The sequence below is a fragment of the Aulonocara stuartgranti genome (assembly GCF_965226115.1).
Source record: "Aulonocara stuartgranti genome assembly, chromosome: 14".
Lineage (NCBI taxonomy): Eukaryota > Metazoa > Chordata > Actinopteri > Cichliformes > Cichlidae > Aulonocara > Aulonocara stuartgranti.
The window spans coordinates 31,395,398-31,417,511 of record NC_138950.1 but is presented as its reverse complement, the minus strand read 5'-3'; the positions used below and the strand labels follow the sequence as shown (position 1 = coordinate 31,417,511).

General features: G+C 41.8%; 1 protein-coding gene across 3 annotated transcripts; it reads right to left on the bottom strand.

Moving 5' to 3' along the window:
• Positions 1–426: 426 nt before the first annotated feature.
• Positions 427–15,270, bottom strand: pcsk7 (proprotein convertase subtilisin/kexin type 7). Of its 3 annotated transcripts, none has more exons than XM_082503228.1 (17): positions 14,971–15,270; positions 13,939–14,246; positions 12,650–12,892; positions 11,548–11,682; positions 10,897–11,062; positions 10,699–10,789; positions 10,536–10,590; positions 10,234–10,372; positions 10,025–10,125; positions 6,588–6,755; positions 5,444–5,548; positions 5,248–5,350; positions 2,879–3,035; positions 2,629–2,723; positions 2,421–2,526; positions 2,194–2,311; positions 427–1,654 (listed from the first exon to the last, which is right to left on the bottom strand). In XM_082503228.1, exons 2-17 carry the CDS (start codon positions 14,185–14,187, stop codon positions 1,397–1,399), a joined length of 2,289 nt encoding a protein of 762 aa, XP_082359354.1. In that variant the 5' UTR covers positions 14,188–14,246; positions 14,971–15,270; the 3' UTR covers positions 427–1,396. The 3 variants fall into 3 exon arrangements, with proteins under 3 accessions (XP_082359354.1, XP_082359355.1, XP_082359356.1); XM_082503229.1 differs by having other exon boundaries at positions 15,128–15,270; XM_082503230.1 differs by lacking the exon at positions 14,971–15,270 and adding an exon at positions 14,377–14,535.
• Between the last annotated feature and the right edge of the window lie 6,844 nt (positions 15,271–22,114).

The following is a 22,114-nucleotide window of genomic DNA, read 5'->3' as shown; positions in this document are numbered from 1 at the left end:
ATTTGTAGGCGTGTAAGCGTCGACATAAAAGAATTCAAAAATGGGAAAGTCTTATTTTACGGGAAAACAGTCGTCTTCTGGCAGTTCTGAGATTTGACATTCCCATTGGTTAATTTTTCTTTGTTTTTGCTTTACTTTGTATCCATGCTGTTGTTTGTGTTCAGTGCAAGTTAATGTTGCAACTGTTACCATAATAGACTTTAAAAACCTCTGTAACCATACCCAGGATTGTTTCAGATTACCTTGAAATGTAGTCAGTTACTCAATTCAAATGACTTATTCGATTAAAAAAATGTGTAAAACCACTCAACACATACATTTACCATACCAGATTAATTTATACAGGTGACTTACTGGAGGTGTGTGCTTGTGTGAACTTGGTTTTAAAACTATTTTAAAAGTACAAAAATCAGTCAAAGAGAAAACTTAATCAAGCATTGTTTATTATCACTGAACTTGCCTGTGACTTGCACAGTAATGGTTTTCAATATCACTCCAAACACTGTTTACATTAAAAAAATTATACTTCTTTAATAGTCTTTAAAAAAAAAAAAGCACTGTAAAAACACCATCAGCATAGTACATCTGTACAGCAGGCACATTGTCTATATATTATACTTTATTAAAAAATTGATTTGCAAATCCCACAATGCAAAAATCCCATTTCAAGTTTGTATTTTTCTTTTATTTGTAAATTCTCAGTAGTAGATAAGCCACAGAAAACAACACCAGGCTTAAAAAAATAAATGCATAAAGGAATTTCCTCAAAAAGCAATCTTTTTATTGAAATACAGTACCCACTTGAAGCCTCACATTTTACCATAGGTCACTTTTTCCATGGAAGACCTTGCATATCACAAACACAATCGCTCAGGTTACACCACACACACACACTTTCACACCTGTTTTTTTTTTTTAAGTGCACATCTCAGTTCTTCCTTCCACAGGTGTATTGTATCCTATCAAGCTCTTCTTTGAGGTTACATTTTAAACATGAGCAAATGAACACTTTCACACATGTAATTAAACCAGGAACCCTGTTAAGTCCATCTGATGGTCATACCAGACCTGTGCATTAACTTACTTTACAGGAATTTTAACCTTCGTACCAAATTTTTCTTCCATGTCTAAAGAGATCGCAGAAAAAAATGTGATCACCTTTATTAAGGGGATGTGCACAAGCCACACACCTTTGCGTGCAGCACAAACACACTGAAGGCCACTCTTAAGGGGAATGCAAAGAAGGACAAGAGTGCACTGGTTTGACCCTCCAACACCACTGCTGGAAGCTGAGTGTGGAAGGCTAAGTTGGTGAGTGGCAAAATGAAGGTGTAAGCCTGAGAGGTCCTATAAGGACTAACAGTGTGATGGTTTTAGCCCTTAATCTGGCTCAGTGCTATGTTGCCAGCCATTCTCCACTGGCAAGCGGCTCTTTGACATCAGAGTCCAGCACAGCCTGCAACTCCACCCCTGAGTCCTGCTCCTCATCCCCAATCAGTGCCTCCTCCACTCCTTTCCCTTGTCGCCCCCTCCTGTGACCACCCTGTCTCCTGGGCAAGCAGAGAAGGACCCTGAAGTCTACGTGGGCCATCATAACCTCCAATGTGTAGTAGAGGGACCAGAAGAGAGCAAAACAGCCAAGCAACAGCATGAACTGGAAGAGGAGGAGGACACAGGTTATAGAAACAAGGAATGTAAATCACCACAGGAAGAGTCAATCAGTGATGGCTGAATGTGCTGGTAAAGTGCAAAGGAAGGGAGCTGATAAAGAATGGAAAAGGAGAAGGAGCACACACACCTAAAGGTTAGCTGAAGGGTTAATTAATCAATACTCGATTTGTTTTATACCCTTTTCTCCAGGGGCTCACAGATTTTAGTTACCCTCTCACATGTCCACCATCCTACTGCTAAGTTAAGTTACGCACATCTTAACTAAATAAGAAAGATGAAGGCCTGAGGATATATTTAATCACTGGAGACTTTATGATAAACACTTCCCTGATTGATGGTTAAAACCATGAAAGTTGTACAAGAAACATGTTAAAAAACAACAACAAACACACATCACCTCCCCAGGGAGAAAATGAACACAGTCCGCAAAGAACTCAAAAGACTGAAGCACACAGTGGGCAACAGCATGGTAACCATGACGCGGCTTGTCTGAGTGTGCAACGTAAACGCCGCGCTGTTTACCTTGAGGTTGTTGGATGTGAAGGGCTTGGTGATTTCTGGAGGCAGGTCCAGGCCTGGAGGGCAGGGCAGAGAGAAGTTGCTGTGCAGATACTTCCCAGTCATTGCCTCCTCCACCAGCCTGTCAATCGATGCACAGCCCATCAAACTCACAGAACATCTTCCTAAAAATCACATGTTCACTCCAAACATCTGCGCAAGTGTTATGCCGACTGTGTATCGGTTCTTGCCTCTGTCTTTCCTTGACCTCGCTGAACAACATAGATGAACCATACAGAGTCAACTTCCTCTCCTTCAGCACTCCCACAGCGGCACACTGGACAGAAGATTCATCTTCTACAGAAAAAGTGGAGTGAGGAGGTCATGATGAAGAGTCAAACAAATAAAAAAAATTTAAAAACCCAAACAAGTCAAGCTGTAAGCAGGGCAGAAACTCACTGTGGTCAGAGATCTTGAGGGTGTAGAGGCCCTGGGCTCTCTCTCCCCAGCAGCGCACAGTGGAGAAAGTCCAGTCCTGGTAGCCTGCATTATCTCTATGAGCACAAAACACACACAGCTACATTAGACTGCAGCACAAACAATTTTCAGTGCAATCTTGAGATACATTAGAAACCTTAAACGTGAGTACGTTTTACAATTACCATTTTCCGTAAAGTGTTGTTTTACAAAGCTCAAAGACAGAAACTACCTGTCGATGGCACGGCGAGCCCCGATGACTGATGTCATACCGCTGGGGCAGATCAACACGAACTCCACGTTGCCACGGCAAGGATGGATGACTGTCACGGTCACGGCCACATGCTCCAGGGTCTCCATTCCAGATTGTCTCAGGTCAGCAGCAGAGACTGATGGAGAGGAGACAGAGCGGCTCACACTGTTTGTATGTTTGACAGTTTGACCCTTTATTCTAACCTGGTAAACAATGAAGAGTATGTGAATATGCTTGAAATCATTCAGAATGCATGTTTAAGTTTCTATTTCAGGGCTCACTAGCGTCATTTTAAGTGCTGCTTCACAATACGGCGGTGATAAGAATTCAATTTTCTACTCGTCCTATTATTTACAAAACTTTATTTCAGTAAAACTTCTTTGCTGCTGTTATGACAAAGCAAATAACATTTCCTTTAAAAACAATTAGAGTTTAGCTAATGAATGAAATCAGTCCTAATCTGGAGAGACTTTAAAACAGAGCAAATCAATAAAAACCACTCTATAATTTCAATCTTCCCTCAAACGTGAATCTGTTATCAGTGAGTCTTCCTGACCACCTCTTGCCCTCCCAGTGCGAGTGTCTGGTAATTTCTTGGTATTTCCTGGGCTCTGAGTGCTAATGGGCCATGGCTCTATCTGACCATGTAGGGCTGAACACATCCTCGGGGCAGGGAAGGACGCAGAGGGCCCAAGGAGAGAGGAGGAGACGTGTAAACAGAGGTGTGGATGGTAAGATGGAGAGGCATGGGACAGATGTAGAGAAAAAGGGAGGGGCAGCAAGGACAAGGAGACACATGGAGAAGAGGAAAGTAAGAAGGAAAAGAAAGCAACTGTAGAGGGGAAATGAAATAAAGGACAAAGAAGAAGCTTGGAGAAAGGTTTTAAATGCTAGAAGCTCTGACAGCTCAGAGTTCAAATCAACTTCAGATTTTGGAAGATTTTCCATGAATGCACTGGTCTGGCAGTGGTTTTCACTGGAAATTTTAAGGAAACCTGATATGCATTCAATAAACAGGGTGCGGGGGTGAGTGCGTAATAAACTCCAGACAGCACGCTGCTGACCTGTGCTCATAGCTCAAGAAGGGAAGACACATGAAGATGAAGATGTATCCTGGGATAAAAGACTGCATGCTTTTCTAAATAAGCAGATGATGGTTTTTTTTTTTATATCTTTGTCATTGGGCTGGTCATGAGCTTTAGGCCAAACTAAATAAATTCAGTGTAGAGTTATAAAAATGATGTAAGATTGTTGAAACTTTTTTTTTCAATCCCAACTTTTGTCTGAGATGACAGGTTTGAGTATACCACACAAACCAACTCTGCTAAATGACTGCTCTGGGTTAGAATGTGATGACGCAGCAGCTGTGAGCTTTTACCATCGTGTTTCTCTTTTACAACTAACTCACTGGCGTTCCTTCACCTCGCAGCAACCTAAAACCTCTATTCTTCACAGGAACGTGAGACTGCGAGCTCCCACACATCCTCTCTCCCTCAGAAAAGTCAAACTCAAGTTGTCTGTAAACTAACGTCACCCACTCGCCCTGAGCTGGGCTGATGAAACCTGATGTGACTGGCCATGAACAGGTCAGAGCAAGTTGCAGCGTGCGCTTACAAGTGGAGAAAATGTTCACATGGGAAGAAGAAATTTTGAAAAGCTAAAGGGGGCGTGTTAGTGAGTCAGCCAAAACACATAGAAACTACCACAACAAACCCCGAGTAGTGTGACGGGCAGGTCTGAACAGCGTCAGTGGTGAAGAAAAAAAGAGCCCCAACCAATACTGACTGAAACGACGCTTAAAGGAGAAAATGTGGAGTACAGCACCTCTTTAACAGCAGCTCTTTGTGCGCACACACACAGACGCACACACATCTGGCTGTATTCCTGAAATCAACAAGCCCATAAAAGAGGGAAGATACAGATCGAGGGAGGAGAGGAGGAGATGAGGGAGAAGGAAATGTTTCTGCTAGAATGAGGTCACCATATGCGAAAAAACTGTACAAGGGAGAGATTACATACACAGATAGCTGAATGTGAGAGATTCAGAGCGGTAAGAAGTGATGAAGGAACAAAATGAATAGTGAGAAATGTTAAAGTAGTTATATCAGAAAAAAATTGAAGAAAATGGGAAAAAAAACCTGCAAAGAAATCTGGAAAAATAATTTCGCCAAGGGAACTCACAAACAAAGAGAACATTACCAAATATGGACAAGCAGCCTGTCTGAGGAGCAGGCAGGCAGAGAGGGAGGGGCAGAGGGAGTTAGCTACATGAGTGCAGTGCGTAAACTTGACAAGTAAATGTCCAGTACAGAGCTGAGAGAGAAGAGTAGACACTGAGGCAGGGTTACCTTCCCAGGTAAGGACGAGCTCATCGGGATAGATCACAATGGGGGTTTCCTCCTTTATTACAGAGCTCTGATAGGACAAGAGGAATGGCACTGACTCCCACACCTGAAACAGAAACCAGAGACATCTTCAGCCTAACCTGGAGTGGACATCTTTATTGAGAGCAGTGGCTGTGTCTCTACGTGCGTATGTGTGAACCTTGGCGGCATTGACGAGCCTCCACGCGTTGAGCAGACCGAAGCCGTGCTGGTGGCTGTGATGAAATCCTGCTCCGTTCACCTTCCAGTCGGCACTACTGTCGCACTGTCAAAACAAACACAGCCAAGATCGAGTTTATGCTTTTATTGAGCAACAGAAATGACAAAATAAACAACAGAGACCACTTCCAGGAGTATTGGGAAATGAGATACATCAGATCTGGCACGTTAATGAGCCAGCTTTCCTCTTAGGCAAATTTTGTTACCCCTGGACAAAGGCTGGCTCTCTGAGTCTCATATAAACTGGCTGCTGCCTGTAACTATGTAAATATAGCAGCAGTAAGTTTGGACAGGGCTTACCCATCCATATAAAAGCTGATTCTTTATCTGGCCTTCATAACACTCGAAGCATTGCTTTACTATTTATGATTACTGGAAGAGTAACTAGCAATAATGGGGGTAGATGAGGCTTCATATGTATCAAAATGCATTCAACATCACACGCTGACGATATCGGAAGTGCAGAAAAATTAGCAGGACTTTCCAAGGCTACGAAAAAAATTAAAATAAAAAAAATTGTCACCATATCCTGACAATCTACACACAATTCCTTAATAATAAAAATAACTTGTGGAGCTCGACAGTCACAAGACTTAACACAGGGACTAATCAGCCGAGTTCCCTCTTTGATTCCTGGTTGGCTGGGCCGTAGCTGCATGTTACTGAAATCACCACTTTCTCCCGCTTGTCTGTTTTTACTGCACTCTATATGTCAGCGATGAAGACTCACAAATTTTTATAAGCCAATAACTCTTGATTTTTAGCCACTGAAGCAAAACACTGCTGAAAAAAAGATTAAGGGAAGATTTCAAAACACTGTTAGAACTGTGAGCTAAATTGTGTCAGAGCCTACATTTAGTTTACTTTGCATCCCATTTTCACCTTTCAGGTTTTGACATGTCATTTTGAATCATTCTGTGAACAGCTGGTATTGTGACCTGATTGGCTGAACAACAGAACACACAAGGGCTTTACTCAAAAAGATACTCGACAATTACATTACACCAAATAATGCAAATGTTAGTGTGTGTGTGTGTGTGTGTGTGTACTGTAATAACCAAGTTTCTGAATTTCATCAGGCTTACCTTGGTGGCAGTGAAGGTGATGATGTGCTGGATATCCCTCCAGGTGAGGCAGGGCCGGACCTGCAGCATGAGTGCCACCATTCCTGCTGCCAGGGGTGCTGCAGCAGACGTACCGGTGTGGCCCTCGGTACAACCTGTGCCCCCCTGCATGGACCAGTCTGAAGTCACCTGAAGAACCACACAGATGGGCTGAGTGTTGGAAGGATAGTTTGGAGAAACTGTGCACAGTATAAACAGTGTCACGGTAGTAAAAACTGTCAGGAGTCTGAATATAAACTGTTATCAAACCCTTTTAAAAAGCCATCTTGACCCATTTGAACGAATGTAACCAGAGTTCAGCCCTCTGTATGTGCAGTTATTGGAGTACAATTTGACACTGGCAACACCCAGAGAAGAATTTAAGAGCCACATTAAGATTAAAAAAAGTAAAATAAATGAGGTTAAACGAACAAAACCACAGGGAGGAATACATTAAAATGTGTATACACAGACAAAGACAATCCAGACACCTCCTTGAGCAAACAGCAAAAGATCAACAGCTATTCCCAGCTGTTGATCTTTTGCTGTTTTCTCATGGACATCAAATACAGCGCAGTGCTGTACATGTACTGGGTCTCAAAAATGTTTTTAAAAAGGCAATTATGATTGGATGTGGGTGGTATTGCAGTATGATTTTCAATACACTCTCTGTTTAGCTAGTAAGAAGATGATGTATTTTGGTCTTCTGTGCTGTTGCACTGTGTTAAATTGCCACCAATGTGCAGTGTCTCCTGATCCACAATAAGTAATTTATTAAGAACGTTTCATTTATATAGCACCTTTTAAGATGAAAATCACAATGTGGTTCATATCAAACACAGACAATTAAAAACGAAACAGACGATAAGACAAAATAAAATACTAAGGCCCAGTTAGCTTTTTAAATGAGGAATTTTTATGGCTGAACACAAACCCTGATCAGAACATCTGAGAGTCCTACTGGTGACACATAGCTGCAAAGGTTCACTGATATATTTCGGTGCTAAAGTTGAACTTTGCATTGAATTCTAAATTTAATAGGGAGTGAGTGCATTGAGATCAGCAGCTGTGTGAGATGAGCAACGTTGGGGGATCTGGTAAGCCTACCAGCAGCAATCTGTGGAAGATATAGATGGTCCAAGGAGGTTTTACTGAGGCAGACGAAGAGTAAATTACAATAGTCCAAAGATGAGATAAAAGCATGAACAGCAACTAATATTTCTCAGCTGATGAAAACAAGAACAAACTAAACCTTAAACACGCAAATCCAACAGAGTGCTAAGCTCAGCGAGCTGTGCAACATAACAACAGTGAACAGAAAACAAAGTAACCAGTAAACTGTTCATGAGTATCTTGGGTTTAGTCCCACTGATCAAAGATGACACAGCCAACATTAACAAAGAACTGTTTGCCCCTAGAAAGTTGTGCTTGAGGAAAATAATCAACCAGTCTCTTACTATCATTCCTTGAAGGAAGCCATCCTTGAGCCACCTATTTAAGTGGGTAATGCATTGCCTGAGTCTAATAGTTACACATCCAATCATTTGTTCTAACTTTCAACCTCCTTATTTACAACATCCACTACAGGTATTAGAGCTGTTGGCAAGGCCACGCAGACTGCAGCCCCTTGTAGTTGTCCAGTAATGAATAATGAAGCGCCGTTCTACAACGATATAACTGCTATTTGTGGTGACACCTAGTGAAGGTAGCAAAGTGTAATCATTCAGTCAATCAAATGCTGCCAGTACAACTGCTGCTATCTACCAGATACACTGATGTAAAAGTCAGTATGTGATGGACACATGAGAAACAAAATATGCTGCCAAACCGTGGTCACCATTGTTCAAAGCATTAGAGGCTCTTTTTTAACTCATATACGAGGTTTTATAAGGCCCACATGTCTTTTAGAAATAGTCATGGTGTATTTATTTCAAACAACTGAATTTCTTCATCTCCAACACTGAGCATCATGTTTTAATTAGTCACAGCTATTATTTGGGACTTACATTATTTTTATGAGAGTTGAAGCCCTTAAAATATCTTCAATCCTCCATTAGTACAAGATGCAAAAACTGCCAACAGCTTAGAAGTAATTTCTAAGATATCACTACTTTTTTTTCTCATGACTGTCCAGATGTTATAAACTCAATAATAAATCCCAACTCAGCGCGCTGGTGACAGCAGCTGTTCTTGGTAAAAGTTTCTGGAGACTATTGAACTAACAGGCAGCGTCTGGACAGCATTTGGCCTGTGACCATACTGTGGTCAGCAGCCCACTCCTGGCTAAGCTCTTCTCCCTCAGGCGATGACATCCGCCGCTCCAAACTGCGTTACCGTGGTGATGCACAAACAACAGCAAATACAAGTCAGCGGCTTCAATGGGCTCTTACCCCTGTCAACATTAGTCATGGTTTTCAGATGAAAACACTCCCTGTTGCTCTTGATGTGGAGCTGCTCTTTCAAACAGCTGTCCCCATCACTACAGTTTTAGACCTTTCCAGTAGAGAACTCAAACACACTGGTCTGCATGTCATGTCTTGGAGTTTGGTATCTGCAGGCTTAATCAGTAAGGTTAAATATACGCAGCACAACAGTTTTTAAACATGTAGAGCAAGAAACAGACCCTTTTGAAAATTTTATATAGATTTTCTATATTGGCGATCATCTGTTCACTCACACGTGTGTGCTGGCCAAGAGGTTGACAGCTCACCTAGACACAACTCAACTTTATGTCTCCTTTCCAGTGCCACCTTGGCTCGACTTTACTCTGTTTTGGTGATTTTTGATTAAAATTTAGCACCACCTCAATGTGGGTGTGGTCATTGGTGCCGCACAGCAGCACAGAAGTCCCGTAACATCATTTGCATGCAACGCAAACAGTTGGAACCCTGGCCTCCTGCTACTACCACCTAATGGAAAAACAGAGTCAAGCAAAGCCAAGTCTGTGCTAGTGGAAAGAAGGCTTTGGAGAGAGTAACAATTTTTGGGAACTTTTTATTATACTTGTAATCATGTAACAAGTTATTTCAGCTTGAGTGGAGATACAGAACAGCCTGCCTCCACAAATTTCTTTAAAGACTGCAGTTCAAATATTAGTTAAACTTTTAAATTTCTGCTACATTTAGCATCACGCAATGCTGTAGTTATCTACAAACTGTGCTAACATCCACTTGGAAGAATGCCAAGACTCACCTTTGAGTCAATCTCTGTCTAGTTGCTTACTTTACACATGATGCACATGATTTAAAGCTGTTTGTCTAGTTCAGAACGCACACACCTCTAGTCTGAATTTCACCGAACATGTAAGGTGTCAAACCACTGTCATGGCCACTATTAACCCAGCTAAATGAAGCTAAACTAAGTTGACTCGCTATTCATGCACTTAATTCTTTTAGTTGTCTTTGTTTGATGAGACTTACAATGCTCCTCAAAGAGCCCCTCCCACTGCTGAAAGTGACGGCCAGCATGGATGCGCACTCCTCAGCATAGAATGGCATCTTGCCTTTCTCGTCGACCGCTCCTGCATCAAACAAACACAGAAACTACTTGCATGCGCCACACATACTGCACAAATAAACCTGCAGAAACAGGGCGGGCACAGGCACGCCTAAGAATGTCCGGTTCTTACCGATTGTAATGGTGTAGATTGAGTTGGCGTACCCGTCGTAGTTGCAGTTGTCGTTGTACTGACCACCGTTACCGCTGGCAACTATAAAGATGCTCCCGAATCCTCGTCTGCCTGCAATCACCCCGTGCTGCAGAGCTGCCTGTGGAACAGGGACAACAAACAAGTCATTAGCATAAAAACAAAAAAAATAACAAAAACATGAAGTGAAAATCTGCAGTGGTCTTCTACATGTCCAAGCTGCTGAGCTGTTGTGTTTTACTGCCCTCTGCTGGACAAAGAGTTCTGTGAATAGATGATCCCACCTTGCCCAGAGGATGAGGTCCATCCACAGTATGCCCATCATCATCTGGACCCCAACTAAAAAACACACAACGAGCAACATCAGCAAGAACATGAGAACCTTCATTAATATGATATTACAGCATATTAAAACACCGCTTAATTACACAGGGGAAACAGTCGGACCTGCAGCTGTAGATGTCATTAACTTGGTAGTGTTTGTTAAAGGCTATAGCCTCCAGGCTGTCTGTCAGCGGGCCATCGAGCACTCTAATACCTTAGAAGCAAGCAACAAGTCACAAATGAGATAAATTCAGAATTAACTCTGTCATCTTCAGATTTTAACAACGGAAAAAAAAAAAATCAAGATTTTCCGGTCTGTACCTGCTACTTTGCTGCCATAGGCCACTCCCACTGCGCAGAAGCTGTTGTTGGAAACAGCTGCAATCTCCCCAGCGCACCGAGTACCGTGGTGGTTGTCGCTGTGAATGTCAGGGTGAGGCATGGGGTCTGGGTCATTTGAGTTAAGGTCGTAGCTGCCTTCTGGACTCTAAGGAGGACATAAAATCAGTTTTTAAACATTACTAGAATCGTTAATAAGACAATCAAGAAAACTATTACAACTAGAACTTCTTATTATCCAATTCACTTTGATGTTCTCTTCACTGTGTGATCACCTTTCTACTAGTGCGGACTGTAAGTCTGTCTACACTGTAAAAAACAAAACAAAACAAAAAAACTGCTTCCCTTCTGCTGACAGCGACATTCTCTCTACTTTATAACTTTCCTCTGATCTACAACATGCTGTTTAAAGTTAAATCTGCCACAGTGGTTCCTCCACAGCAAGATGATTCTTGTCTGGCCTGCAGTTGCTAAACTATAATACAAAAGCCCACTGGCAGAATTGACTAAAAAAAAAGTATCGATTACAGTGATTCAACACTGGATTCCCTACGAAACAAATAAATCCATGCCAGTTCCCATTGTTAAGCAATAGGAATAAATCAAAAAATTGCTTAGACAGTTTTGACTTACATAATTTGGCTGAATATCTTGGTGGGTGTGCTCCACCCCGTCATCAACAACCACCACTGTGACTCCCTGGCCGGTAATGTTACGCTCCCACACTCCTGTCACGTTGATGTCCATGCCCTTACTGACATCATTGTGCTGCAAAAACAGGCAGAGTAAAAAAAGGATGAGAGGAAGAGGTGGAAATAGAAATGTCAAGGTAAATCAAAACGAGAACAAAAATCAAAACAAGAGAACAGAAGGAGAAAAGGTGAAGTGGTGTATCTGGCAGTATGGGTCTTATTGTACAACAAGCATTTCTGTGAAGCCAATCAGAGCTTTGAAATCCACTATGGCTGTTTTGTGTTTTTGTACCCACATATTGGACAGCTGTGAAAAACAAAGTAATAAGCTTATAAATCAGGAAACTATAAAAGAGGCGCAAGCTCAAAGGTTACAATCAACTGAGAGGCAGTATTTAGCTTTTCACTTTGCACTTCATTCTCACTTTAGGCAACAATTTACTTTCCTTCTCTCTCCTTGGTAAGCTGTCTGATATTGCTCCGTAGCATTTGGCATAACCGTTAAAAATAACACCAAATGTCACGTCGCACACAGATTATTACATTGATTCACACTTAAATTGCCTGGCTTAAATTCCATTCTGATTGAGTTGTTAAAATAGAATTTAGAGCTAAAAGTGCTTTTTAATTAAGATATGAATTGATTGTCAGCCTCTGAATTAGTTAAAAATGTTAATGCCACATTTCATCATAAAGACAGAGTCAGTCATATAATAATAATAATGATGATAATAATGGATTGGATTTATATAGCACCCAAAGCGCTTTACAATGCCACTATTCATTCACTCTCACATTCACACACTGGTGGAGGCAGCTACAGTTGTAGCCACAGCTGCCCTGGGGCAGACTGACAGAAGCGAGGCTGCCATATCGCGCCATCGGCCCCTCTGGCCAACACCAGTAGGCAAGTAGGGTAAAGTGTCTTGCCCAAGGACACAACGACCAGGACAGAGAGGCCAGGGATTGAACCGGCGACCTTCCGGTTACAGATACGCTTCCCAACCCCTGAGCCACGGTCGCTCGTTAATATGCATCCTCACCAGGTGCCACTGTTTGGGGTAGTTGGGGTCATTGAAGGCCATCGATCTCTTTGAGCGGCTGAGCACTCTCTCCTGAGAGTACCACATAACATGAGGGTGTCCTGCTAAAACATCCTCAGGCCGGAGAGTTTGTCTCTTGATGCGTCCTACAGACCCAGCACCGGGCTTTGTAGAGCACAGCAAGTAGTGGCCTTCCAGGTGTCCTATCTGGCCATGGTTGTGCAGCCCAGCCTGCTCCGCTACCTGTGACAAGAGAGAACAAAGATGACGACTGAAAAAATTAAACTAGGACAATGCATCTAAACGTGGCCACCTTCATGTAAGACTAATGTAAGGCACTGCTGGTCCAGAGAAACCTTTTTATAGATCTTATAACATTTGGAGGAAGTCCAAATTGTGTGTGTGTGTGTGTGCGTGTGTGTGTGTGTGTGTGTGTGCGTGTGTGTGTGCGTGTGTGTGTGTGTGTGTATCCAGACTGAAGGAACTGTTGGCAGGTGCTAACTGACATACCATGAGAAGATCATGAAAGTGGATCACTATTGGTATGATTTACTGGAATATAACTCCAACAGGCTGGCATGTGCTCTTAATGTGGGTAGGTGTGATTGGTTAGTGGGGTTTTGGAGGTAATCAGGAGCAGCACCAGGAACTGCAGGAAGCCTCGGTGTAAGATTAGCAGCTCTCTGTATACGGTACTTAACATGTAAGTAATGAGTCACTTGTAATGTTATGTTATGCATTTTAAAAGTGAACCAAATCACATCTCTAATTTTCAACTACAGCATTATCATGAAACTCCTGACACTCAGTAAACACATGTTCCAAATCACAGCGTCCTCCAACTCATTCTTGTGTTTGTAGCTTAGTTGTTGTTATGCCAACAGCTGGCTGGCTGTTGGATATGTTGCTCAGAAATGCAATCAGTTGTGTGAATGGAAAAAAAAGAAGAAAAGGAAAACGTAAAAGATCTAACAGTATGCAGTTCTGTGGGAAGTATCGTAGTGAGAATGCTTCACAGAACTGTTTGGTCCTAAAGCATTTTTACAGCAAACCTGTAAAACAAACCCTGTCAAATCACTACATAGATAAGAGACCATGGGATAAAAAGAGAATACGAACAGGGAGCAAAAAACAAACAACTGAAAGGTTTGGTGAAATGAAAAGCTAATGAATGTGAATGTGTTAAGTCCAAATGCAAGTGTACGAAATGGCCTATTATGGTTACAATATCAACAGCAAATAGCAAGCTCTTAAGTCTAATCTGAAAAAGCATGAATGAAGTACTCTACCTTGTTGGCTATGAAATCCATGTGCACAGCACCGTGTTCACCATCTTCTTCCTTGTGATTAAGACCAATGTGCAGTCGAACCGCCCAGGACTGACCTGGACTGCAAGAGGGTGACGGCCAAAGTGAGGGATCAGAGGCAGGCGCTAAAGGAAGTGAGGGGGTGACAGGGGTCAGAAGGATGAGCAGCAGGAGGACGAAGGAGGACAGAAAAATCAGTAAGAGGAAAGTAGGCAGATAGAGCTTTGCCATGGCGAGGAAGGGTGATGCACGGGGCCAAAAGGGCGAGTTCTCCTCATTGGAAAAGCGACCTGAACATCAGACAGAGTCAGACAGGGAGAGAAAAAGGTGTCATTAGTGAGGACAATCTGTGAATCAGTGCGCCTTGGTGTTTATCATCTGCATGCTGTATTCAGAAGCAATGTATCAAATTCACAGCACCTTACTAACTCGATGCCATCTGTGTTAGATAAACCCTGTGGTTAAATCAAAGCCTTTGCACCAGTGAGACACACAGTGCATTCCAACACCTGCAAAACAACATCAATCATACCTGTTGTGGGCGGTTTCTTCTAGCCAAACAACAGGTTGTACTACATGTATGCCTCAGGTTTTTTCACAGAACCAAATAACGTGACAAATCAATCACCAGGAAAACGTCCAGTCTGCGCAAATGTGCGTATGTAACATCTATAACCACATCAGACATACAGCCGAAGACATTACCGATGGCTGTCCTATCGAAAATCTGAATTATGATATTGATAGCCTTAAAAAGGCATTTACGGCTATTTAAATCGTGGCTCTTTCTCTTTGATACGCATTAGCTGTCTTGTCACCCAACAGTACGCTCTCGTGACTTCTTAGTTTTGATTACTTCCCTTTTGTTTTGTTTTTATTCAGATTACTAGCTAGCTGTACGTTTGACCGAGATTTGTTGTATAATTACAGTGTCTGTGAAAACACTGCCACGTACACTCGATAAAATTATAATGTAGTAAGAACAGAAAAAGAAAGAGGAAAAAAGTCAACAACCTGAAGAGGGAGTCGGGTTTCGTTCCCAGCCTCGTTGTTATCATAGCTTAGTAAGCGAGCTAGTTGTCCTGGCGGCTAACGAGTAAGCTCGCTATTCTTTTATTAGATAAAGTAGTACGAATTAGTAGCTGTTTGAAAATGATCTGTAGTCAGACACCTTCAGCTTAGTTTTCCACCGAATCCCCGTTTAGTCCTCTGCCGTTTGTGAAATTCAGGGAACCAAAGGTAATCATCTCATTTCCGTACAACGCTCGAAAAGTCGCTATCTAGGTGCTACGTCACGCGTTGCGCAAAACGTCGTGTGGGCTTCCTGATTGGCCCAGAGCCACGGCGTAAAGCACTGCAGTTAAAACAACAACAGCAAGTTATTCAAAACACTTGGAGCATTTATCATAATCGAAGATTTATCGTAAGAAATCATTAACAATTTTCCCTCAATATAAAAAAGAAGTGCAATTTCAACAGCATGTCTGTTTTTGTTTTTGTACAAGATAAAAGAATTGCTGCTCTATTGAATGCAAGAAATCTTCTTAGCAGTCTTTGTATGGGGTCAGAACGATGGCACCTTGAAATGAAACCGAAAAAAATATTGAAACCTAAAAAAAAATATTGTAACTGAAATAAATGTACTGAAAATCTTGTATTGAAACAGAAAAAAAATGATAGTGAAAAACAATTAATTGAAACTGTTTTTTCAGTTTCAATCCATTTTTCGGTTTCAAACCATTTTTTTTTTCGGTTTCCAATTCAGCGATCCAAGCCTCCAGAGCTGCATAAAGGCTACATTTATTGCAAGTATTATTTCTGCTCATTTAAAAAAACAGAAAGCATAACCAGAGTCGGAGCATAACCAGAGTCGGAGCAGTCTTCCACAATAATTGGGTTTGACATATCAGGTTAAATAAAGACTGCTGAGGAGCAAGCATGGCTTGGGCCCATCTCAGAGCTCACCCTTGCAGCAGGATAACCATGAAAGAAATTTTGCACAGTCTAAGGAATAAATTCTCCTTTGTTGATGAAACACTAGGAAACACTGTGAGGAAACCTCCGTTCTTTTCACTGGTAAAAACTTCAGGTGTAGGAAGGGGCCTCTCCAGAGGTACAACCTCCCTGAGCTGTGCTGCTGACCATGCCCATCGTTTTATGACCACAGTATACTCATCTTATAACAGATGTCAATCCAGCAGATTATCTTTGTCATGTGGTGGATCAGGAGATTTGCAACATGGATGCACAGCCGACAAATCTGAAGCAACTGTGTGATGCTATCATGTCAATATGAAACTAAATCTGTGAGGAATGTTTCCAGGTCTTTGTTGAATCTGCGCCACAAAGAATTAAGGCATTTCCGAAGGTGAAAGAAGGTCCAAAACAGTACTGGCAAGGTGTAACTAATGAAGTGGCCAGTGACTGTATTTAGTGTCTAGATGTTTTTTCAGTATTTTATTCACTTAATAGCAGGACAGAATACCACACGACTGTGGCCTTGTGTTATACTCTCTTTGCTACAGTGATGCTGCAGACAAACACAGACATCGTAATCAGACATTTAAGAAGAGCCTCTTGAAGATGAAGGTCTGTGTCTCTTGACCTAAACACATAATCCAGTTAAATCTAATTTATGTTCATCAATGCCCCTCACACTGTAACTTAAAGTAATAAATTGGTTACTGATTAATTACAGAAGTATATTTGTGAACTTAAAGATGTAAGCCTTGGACCATCGAGATGAAATGTGGTTGGGAAACTTAACAAGCTTTGATAAAGCTTCATCAGTAGCTCGAGCAAGACCTCAAAGCCTTCGCTCACCACGGGTGGTTAGCAGACTGTGGTTGTATCATGCAGCCTAACAACATGCAGTAAATTGCAGGTTAAAGCAGTCTGCTTACACGTTGTTAAACGAGGGAAGGGAACTAATGTGGCTGTCACATTACCCTTTTGTCCCATTTCATCCCAGGACTCGATTAAATTGCTGCTCACTTTCTACAGTACTTAAAACTGATCAGTAGGACCTGAAACTGCAAACATTCAAACATTCAGGCCAAGTAAGAATCAGCAGGTGAACGTATTAATCTTCTAAAAGTTTTTGACCAGGAGGTTAAACTCATACAAATTAGCTTCACCCAGGCTCATGAAAACATTTTCCTGCTTACAGATAGCAGATCATTTGTGTCAGTAGGGTTTATATTTGAGCTTCTTGTTCACACAGAACAATTTTTCTTCATTTTTTTTTAACGATTACCAAAGTCTGTGAATCCCTAAATTGTGCAGTTGTTCTTTTTGCTCCCCCCAAGGTCACTTTCACCATGTGACAAAAACAACACCCCACTGTACACACTCGGGCCACCAGCAACTTTCTAAATCCTCAATAAAAAGCTGACGGGTTGCAATGATGTTCCAAATAACTTATTAAGAAAACAACTAAAGAGACAGAAACTATTATGAAAACTGGTTTGTTTTATATCTCCTAGTTTGAAATGAAGCAATAAAAACATGTATAAAGCATCACAAACTGTAATATTATACAAATAGAATAGAATAGAATAGAATAGAATAGAATAGAATAGAATAGAATAGAATAGAATTCAACTTTATTGTCATTGCACATGCACAGGTACAGGGCAACGAAATGCAGTTTGCATCCATCCAGAAGTGCTTTAGTGATATAGATATATTACAATATATATTAGTAATAATATAGATATGTGAGTATATTACAGAAATGGGTCTATTATGGTATGTTATAATGTACACGGTATGAAGTATGTTGTGAATATTCTATAACTATAAGTCTGTAGTGAGTACAAGCTATGTACAGGCTATGAACAGGATATAAATATGAAAAACTATACAGAATATGAAATAAATAACTTTACAGAATCTGAGATATACAGCTATACAGAAATGGGAACTATGCAAGTTGTAAACAGTTGTAGGATTAAAGATTATCGAATGTACAGAATGATTATTTACACAGAGCTATACAGTAGTGCAGTTAAGATAAGTGAGGGTGTAGATAGTTTCTACAGAGGCTATATAAAGTGCTAGTGGTTGTGAGTGGTGGTTCAGTCCATGTTATTATTGTGTGTTTGAGGGTACAGTTGTCCATTGTGGGTGTGTGTATGTTCAGTCCATGTGTTAACGTGGGTCAGATGTCAGGAGGCAGAGTTCAGGAATCTGACAGTTGTGGGGAAGAAGCTGTTCTGGTACCTGGTGGTCTTAGTCCGGAGGCTCCTGTGGCGCCTCCCAGAGGGCAGGAGGGTGAAGAGTCCATGTGATGGGTGACTGGGGTCTTTGATGATTTTCCCAGGCCTTTTCAGACACCGCTTCCTGTAGATGTCTTTTATGGCAGGAAGTGGTGCTCCGGCGATGCGCTGAGCAGTTTTCACGACCCTCTGCAACGCCTTCCGGTCCGAGGCAGAGCAGTTCCCGTACCAGACTGTTATACAGTTGGTCAGGATGCTCTCGATGGTGCAACGATAGAAGTTCACCAGGATGCCTGAGGACAGGTGGTTCTTCCTCAGAGTCCTCAAGAAGAAGAAGCGCTGGTGAGCCTTCTTGACCAGCTTGGAGCAGTTGGTCGTCCAGGTGAGATCCTCGGAGATGTGGACTCCCAGGAACTTGAAGCTGCTCACACGCTCCACAGCGTCCCCTTAAAGGGCCACAGAACGTGTCATCACTTACCTTGCACCTCTTTGCACTTACCTCTTCAGTGCAGATGTCTTCTCTGCTTCTCTTTGCTGAGGAGGTGAGAACTGAGGTTGAAGGAGAAGCTTCGTGAGAAGAGGGGGAGGATGAGAGAAGGATATACTCACCATGGCCAAAAGAGCTTGCAAAGAAAAGCGTCTGGACTTCTTTAAGTTACTTGAAGACGTTTCACCTCTCATCCGAGAAGCTTCTTCAGTTCTAAGGTCAAATGGTGGAGAGTCCCAGATATAAACCTAGTGGGAGAAACCCCCCACAGAGGGACAAAAGGACCCCCTGATGATCCTCTAATCGCCTGAGCCAAGGTGGGAAACTGGGCGTGGGTCCCAATCAGCCAGAGTTTCGGGTGAGTTCATTGTGAAACCTGGCCCCACTTATCATGCGAATTCCTGAGGTCAGATGGCCCAGGATGTGAGTGGGCGTTAAGGCGTCTGGGAAGGGATCTCAAAACTGGATTATAGATGGCAGAGAGTTGGTGTCATAAACCACCGCCTCTGTTCAAAGATGGTCGCTCACAGTGGACATAGATGGCTTCTTTCACTCCTCTTTCAAACCATCTGTCCTCTCTGTCCAAAATGTGAACATTGGCATCCTCGAAAGAGTGTCCTTTATCCTTAAGATGCAGATGGACTGCTGAGTCTTGTCCTGTGGAGGTGGCTCTTCTGTGTTGTGCCATGCACTTGTGAAGTGGCTGTTTGGTCTCTCCGATGTCGAGGTCTGGGCATTCCTCGCTGCACTGTACAGCATACACCACATTGTTAAGTTTGTGTTTTGGCGTTTTGTCTTTCGGGTGAACCAGTTTTTGTCTGAGCGTGTTGCTGGGTCTGAAATACACCGGGATGTCATGCTTGGAGAAAACTCTCCTGAGTTTCTCTGATACACCGGCTACATAGGGGATGACAATGTTGTTGCATATGTCCTTCTTATCCTCCCTCGCTGGTGTCTGATCTTCTTTTCTGTGCCTCTTTGCTGACTTTAAAAACGCCCATTTAGGATAGCTGCAAGTTTTGAGTGCTTCCTTTACATGTGTGTGTTCCTTCTTTTTTCCTTCAGGCTTAGCTTGCCTTCAAGACTTTGAAAAGGTCTTGAAGGCCCCCCAGCGCGCCCCTGGACGCCAAAACAGTGCCAGCAGAGTGAAACTGAAAAATGGTTTGAAACCGAAAAATGGATTGAAACTGGAAAAAAAAGAAATTTGTAAGCGAAAACAAAAAAATTACAGTTTCAATTATTTGTTTTTCACTATCAATTTTTTTCAGTTTCAATACAAGAGTTTTCAGTCCATTTATTTCAGTTACAATATTTTTTTTTCGGTTTCATTTCAAGGTGGCATCGTTCTGATCCCATATCTTTGGGCTTACATTGCAGGAGGGAATGTGTAAAAGCACAGAAAAAGTTCTGTACTTTTTATTGTAGATATTAGGAGAAAAACAGGAACGTTTCTGTCATTTTTGTTTCGTTTTTTAAGTTTGAAGATATCATTCTAATACGAGGTGCTTATGTAGTTACTAAATGATTACTGTTTGGTAGTTTTTTATGTTTAATTATGTTAAATGGGAGATTTCCCTAATATCCTTTGCACACAGCTCTGTCTGTGACCACAGAAGCCCCATCGACCTCTTCTGATTGCAAGGGGCAGCCAATCAGAAGAAAGTTGAGCTATAACGGTTTGTTTTAGACAATGGAAGAAATAGAGGGCCACATCAAGGCCAAGAAACATGTAGGGCTTATTTTAAATTACAAATCTTGCAAGGCTATTGCAGTTGAGTTTAATAACACACACCTATATATATATATATATATATATATATATATATATATATATATATATATATATATATATATATATATACATACATACAGGGAGTGCAGAATTATTAGGCAAGTTGTATTTTTGAGGAATAATTTTATTATTGAACAACAACCATGTTCTCAATGAACCCAAAAAGCTCATTAATATCAAAGCTGAATGTTTTTGGAAGTAGTTTTTAGTTTGTTTTTAGTTTTAGCTATTTTAGGGGGATATCTGTGTGTGCAGGTGACTATTACTGTGCATAATTATTAGGCAACTTAACAAAAAACAAATATATACCCATTTCAATTATTTATTTTTACCAGTGAAACCAATATAACATCTCCACATTCACAAATATACATTTCTGACATTCAAAAACAAAACAAAAACAAATCAGCGACCAATATAGCCACCTTTCTTTGCAAGGACACTCAAAAGCCTGCCATCCATGGATTCTGTCAGTGTTTTGATCTGTTCACCATCAACATTGCGTGCAGCAGCAACCACAGCCTCCCAGACACTGTTCAGAGAGGTGTACTGTTTTCCCTCCTTGTAAATCTCACATTTGATGATGGACCACAGGTTCTCAATGGGGTTCAGATCAGGTGAACAAGGAGGCCATGTCATTAGTTTTTCTTCTTTTATACCCTTTCTTGCCAGCCACGCTGTGGAGTACTTGGACGCGTGTGATGGAGCATTGTCCTGCATGAAAATCGTGTTTTTCTTGAAGGATGCAGACTTCTTCCTGTACCACTGCTTGAAGAAGGTGTCTTCCAGAAACTGGCAGTAGGACTGGGAGTTGAGCTTGACTCCATCCTCAACCCGGACAGGCCCCACAAGCTCATCTTTGATGATACCAGCCCAAACCAGTACTCCACCTCCACCTTGCTGGTGTCTGAGTCGGACTGGAGCTCTCTGCCCTTTACCAATCCAGCCACGGGCCCATCCATCTGGCCCATCAAGACTCACTCTCATTTCATCAGTCCATAAAACCTTAGAAAAAACAGTCTTGAGATATTTCTTGGCCCAGTCTTGACGTTTCAGCTTGTGTGTCTTGTTCAGTGGTGGTCGTCTTTCAGCCTTTCTTACCTTGGCCATGTCTCTGAGTATTGCACACCTTGTGCTTTTGGGCACTCCAGTGATGTTGCAGCTCTGAAATATGGCCAAACTGGTGGCAAGTGGCATCTTGGCAGCTGCACGCTTGACTTTTCTCAGTTCATGGGCAGTTATTTGGCGCCTTGGTTTTTCCACACGCTTCTTGCGACCCTGTTGACTATTTTGAATGAAACGCTTGATTGTTCGATGATCACGCTTCAGAAGCTTTGCAATTTTGAGACTGCTGCATCCCTCTGCAGGATATCTCACTATTTTTGACTTTTCTGAGCCTGTCAAGTCCTTCTTTTGACCCATTTTGCCAAAGGAAAGGACGTTGCCTAATAATTATGCACACCTGATATAGGGTGTTGATGTCATTAGACCACACCCCTTCTCATTACAGAGATGCACATCACCTAATATGCTTAATTGGTAGTAGGCTTTCGAGCCTATACAGCTTGGCGTAAGACAACATGCATGAAGAGGATGATGTGGACAAAATACTCATTTGCCTAATAATTCCGCACACACACGTACATAGACAACACATTT

Excerpts from the sequence above, each read along its gene's own strand:
- pcsk7 (XM_082503228.1), bottom strand. The coding sequence starts at position 14,187 with ATGGCAAAGCTCTATCTGCCTACTTTCCTCTTACTGATTTTTCTGTCC. Across the intron at positions 11,063-11,547 it reads AAGATATTCAGCCAAATTAT|AGTCCAGAAGGCAGCTACGA; the intron begins GTAAGTCAAAAC and ends TGTCCTCCTTAG. Across the intron at positions 2,724-2,878 it reads GCTCGCCGTGCCATCGACAG|AGATAATGCAGGCTACCAGG; the intron begins GTAGTTTCTGTC and ends TTGTGCTCATAG.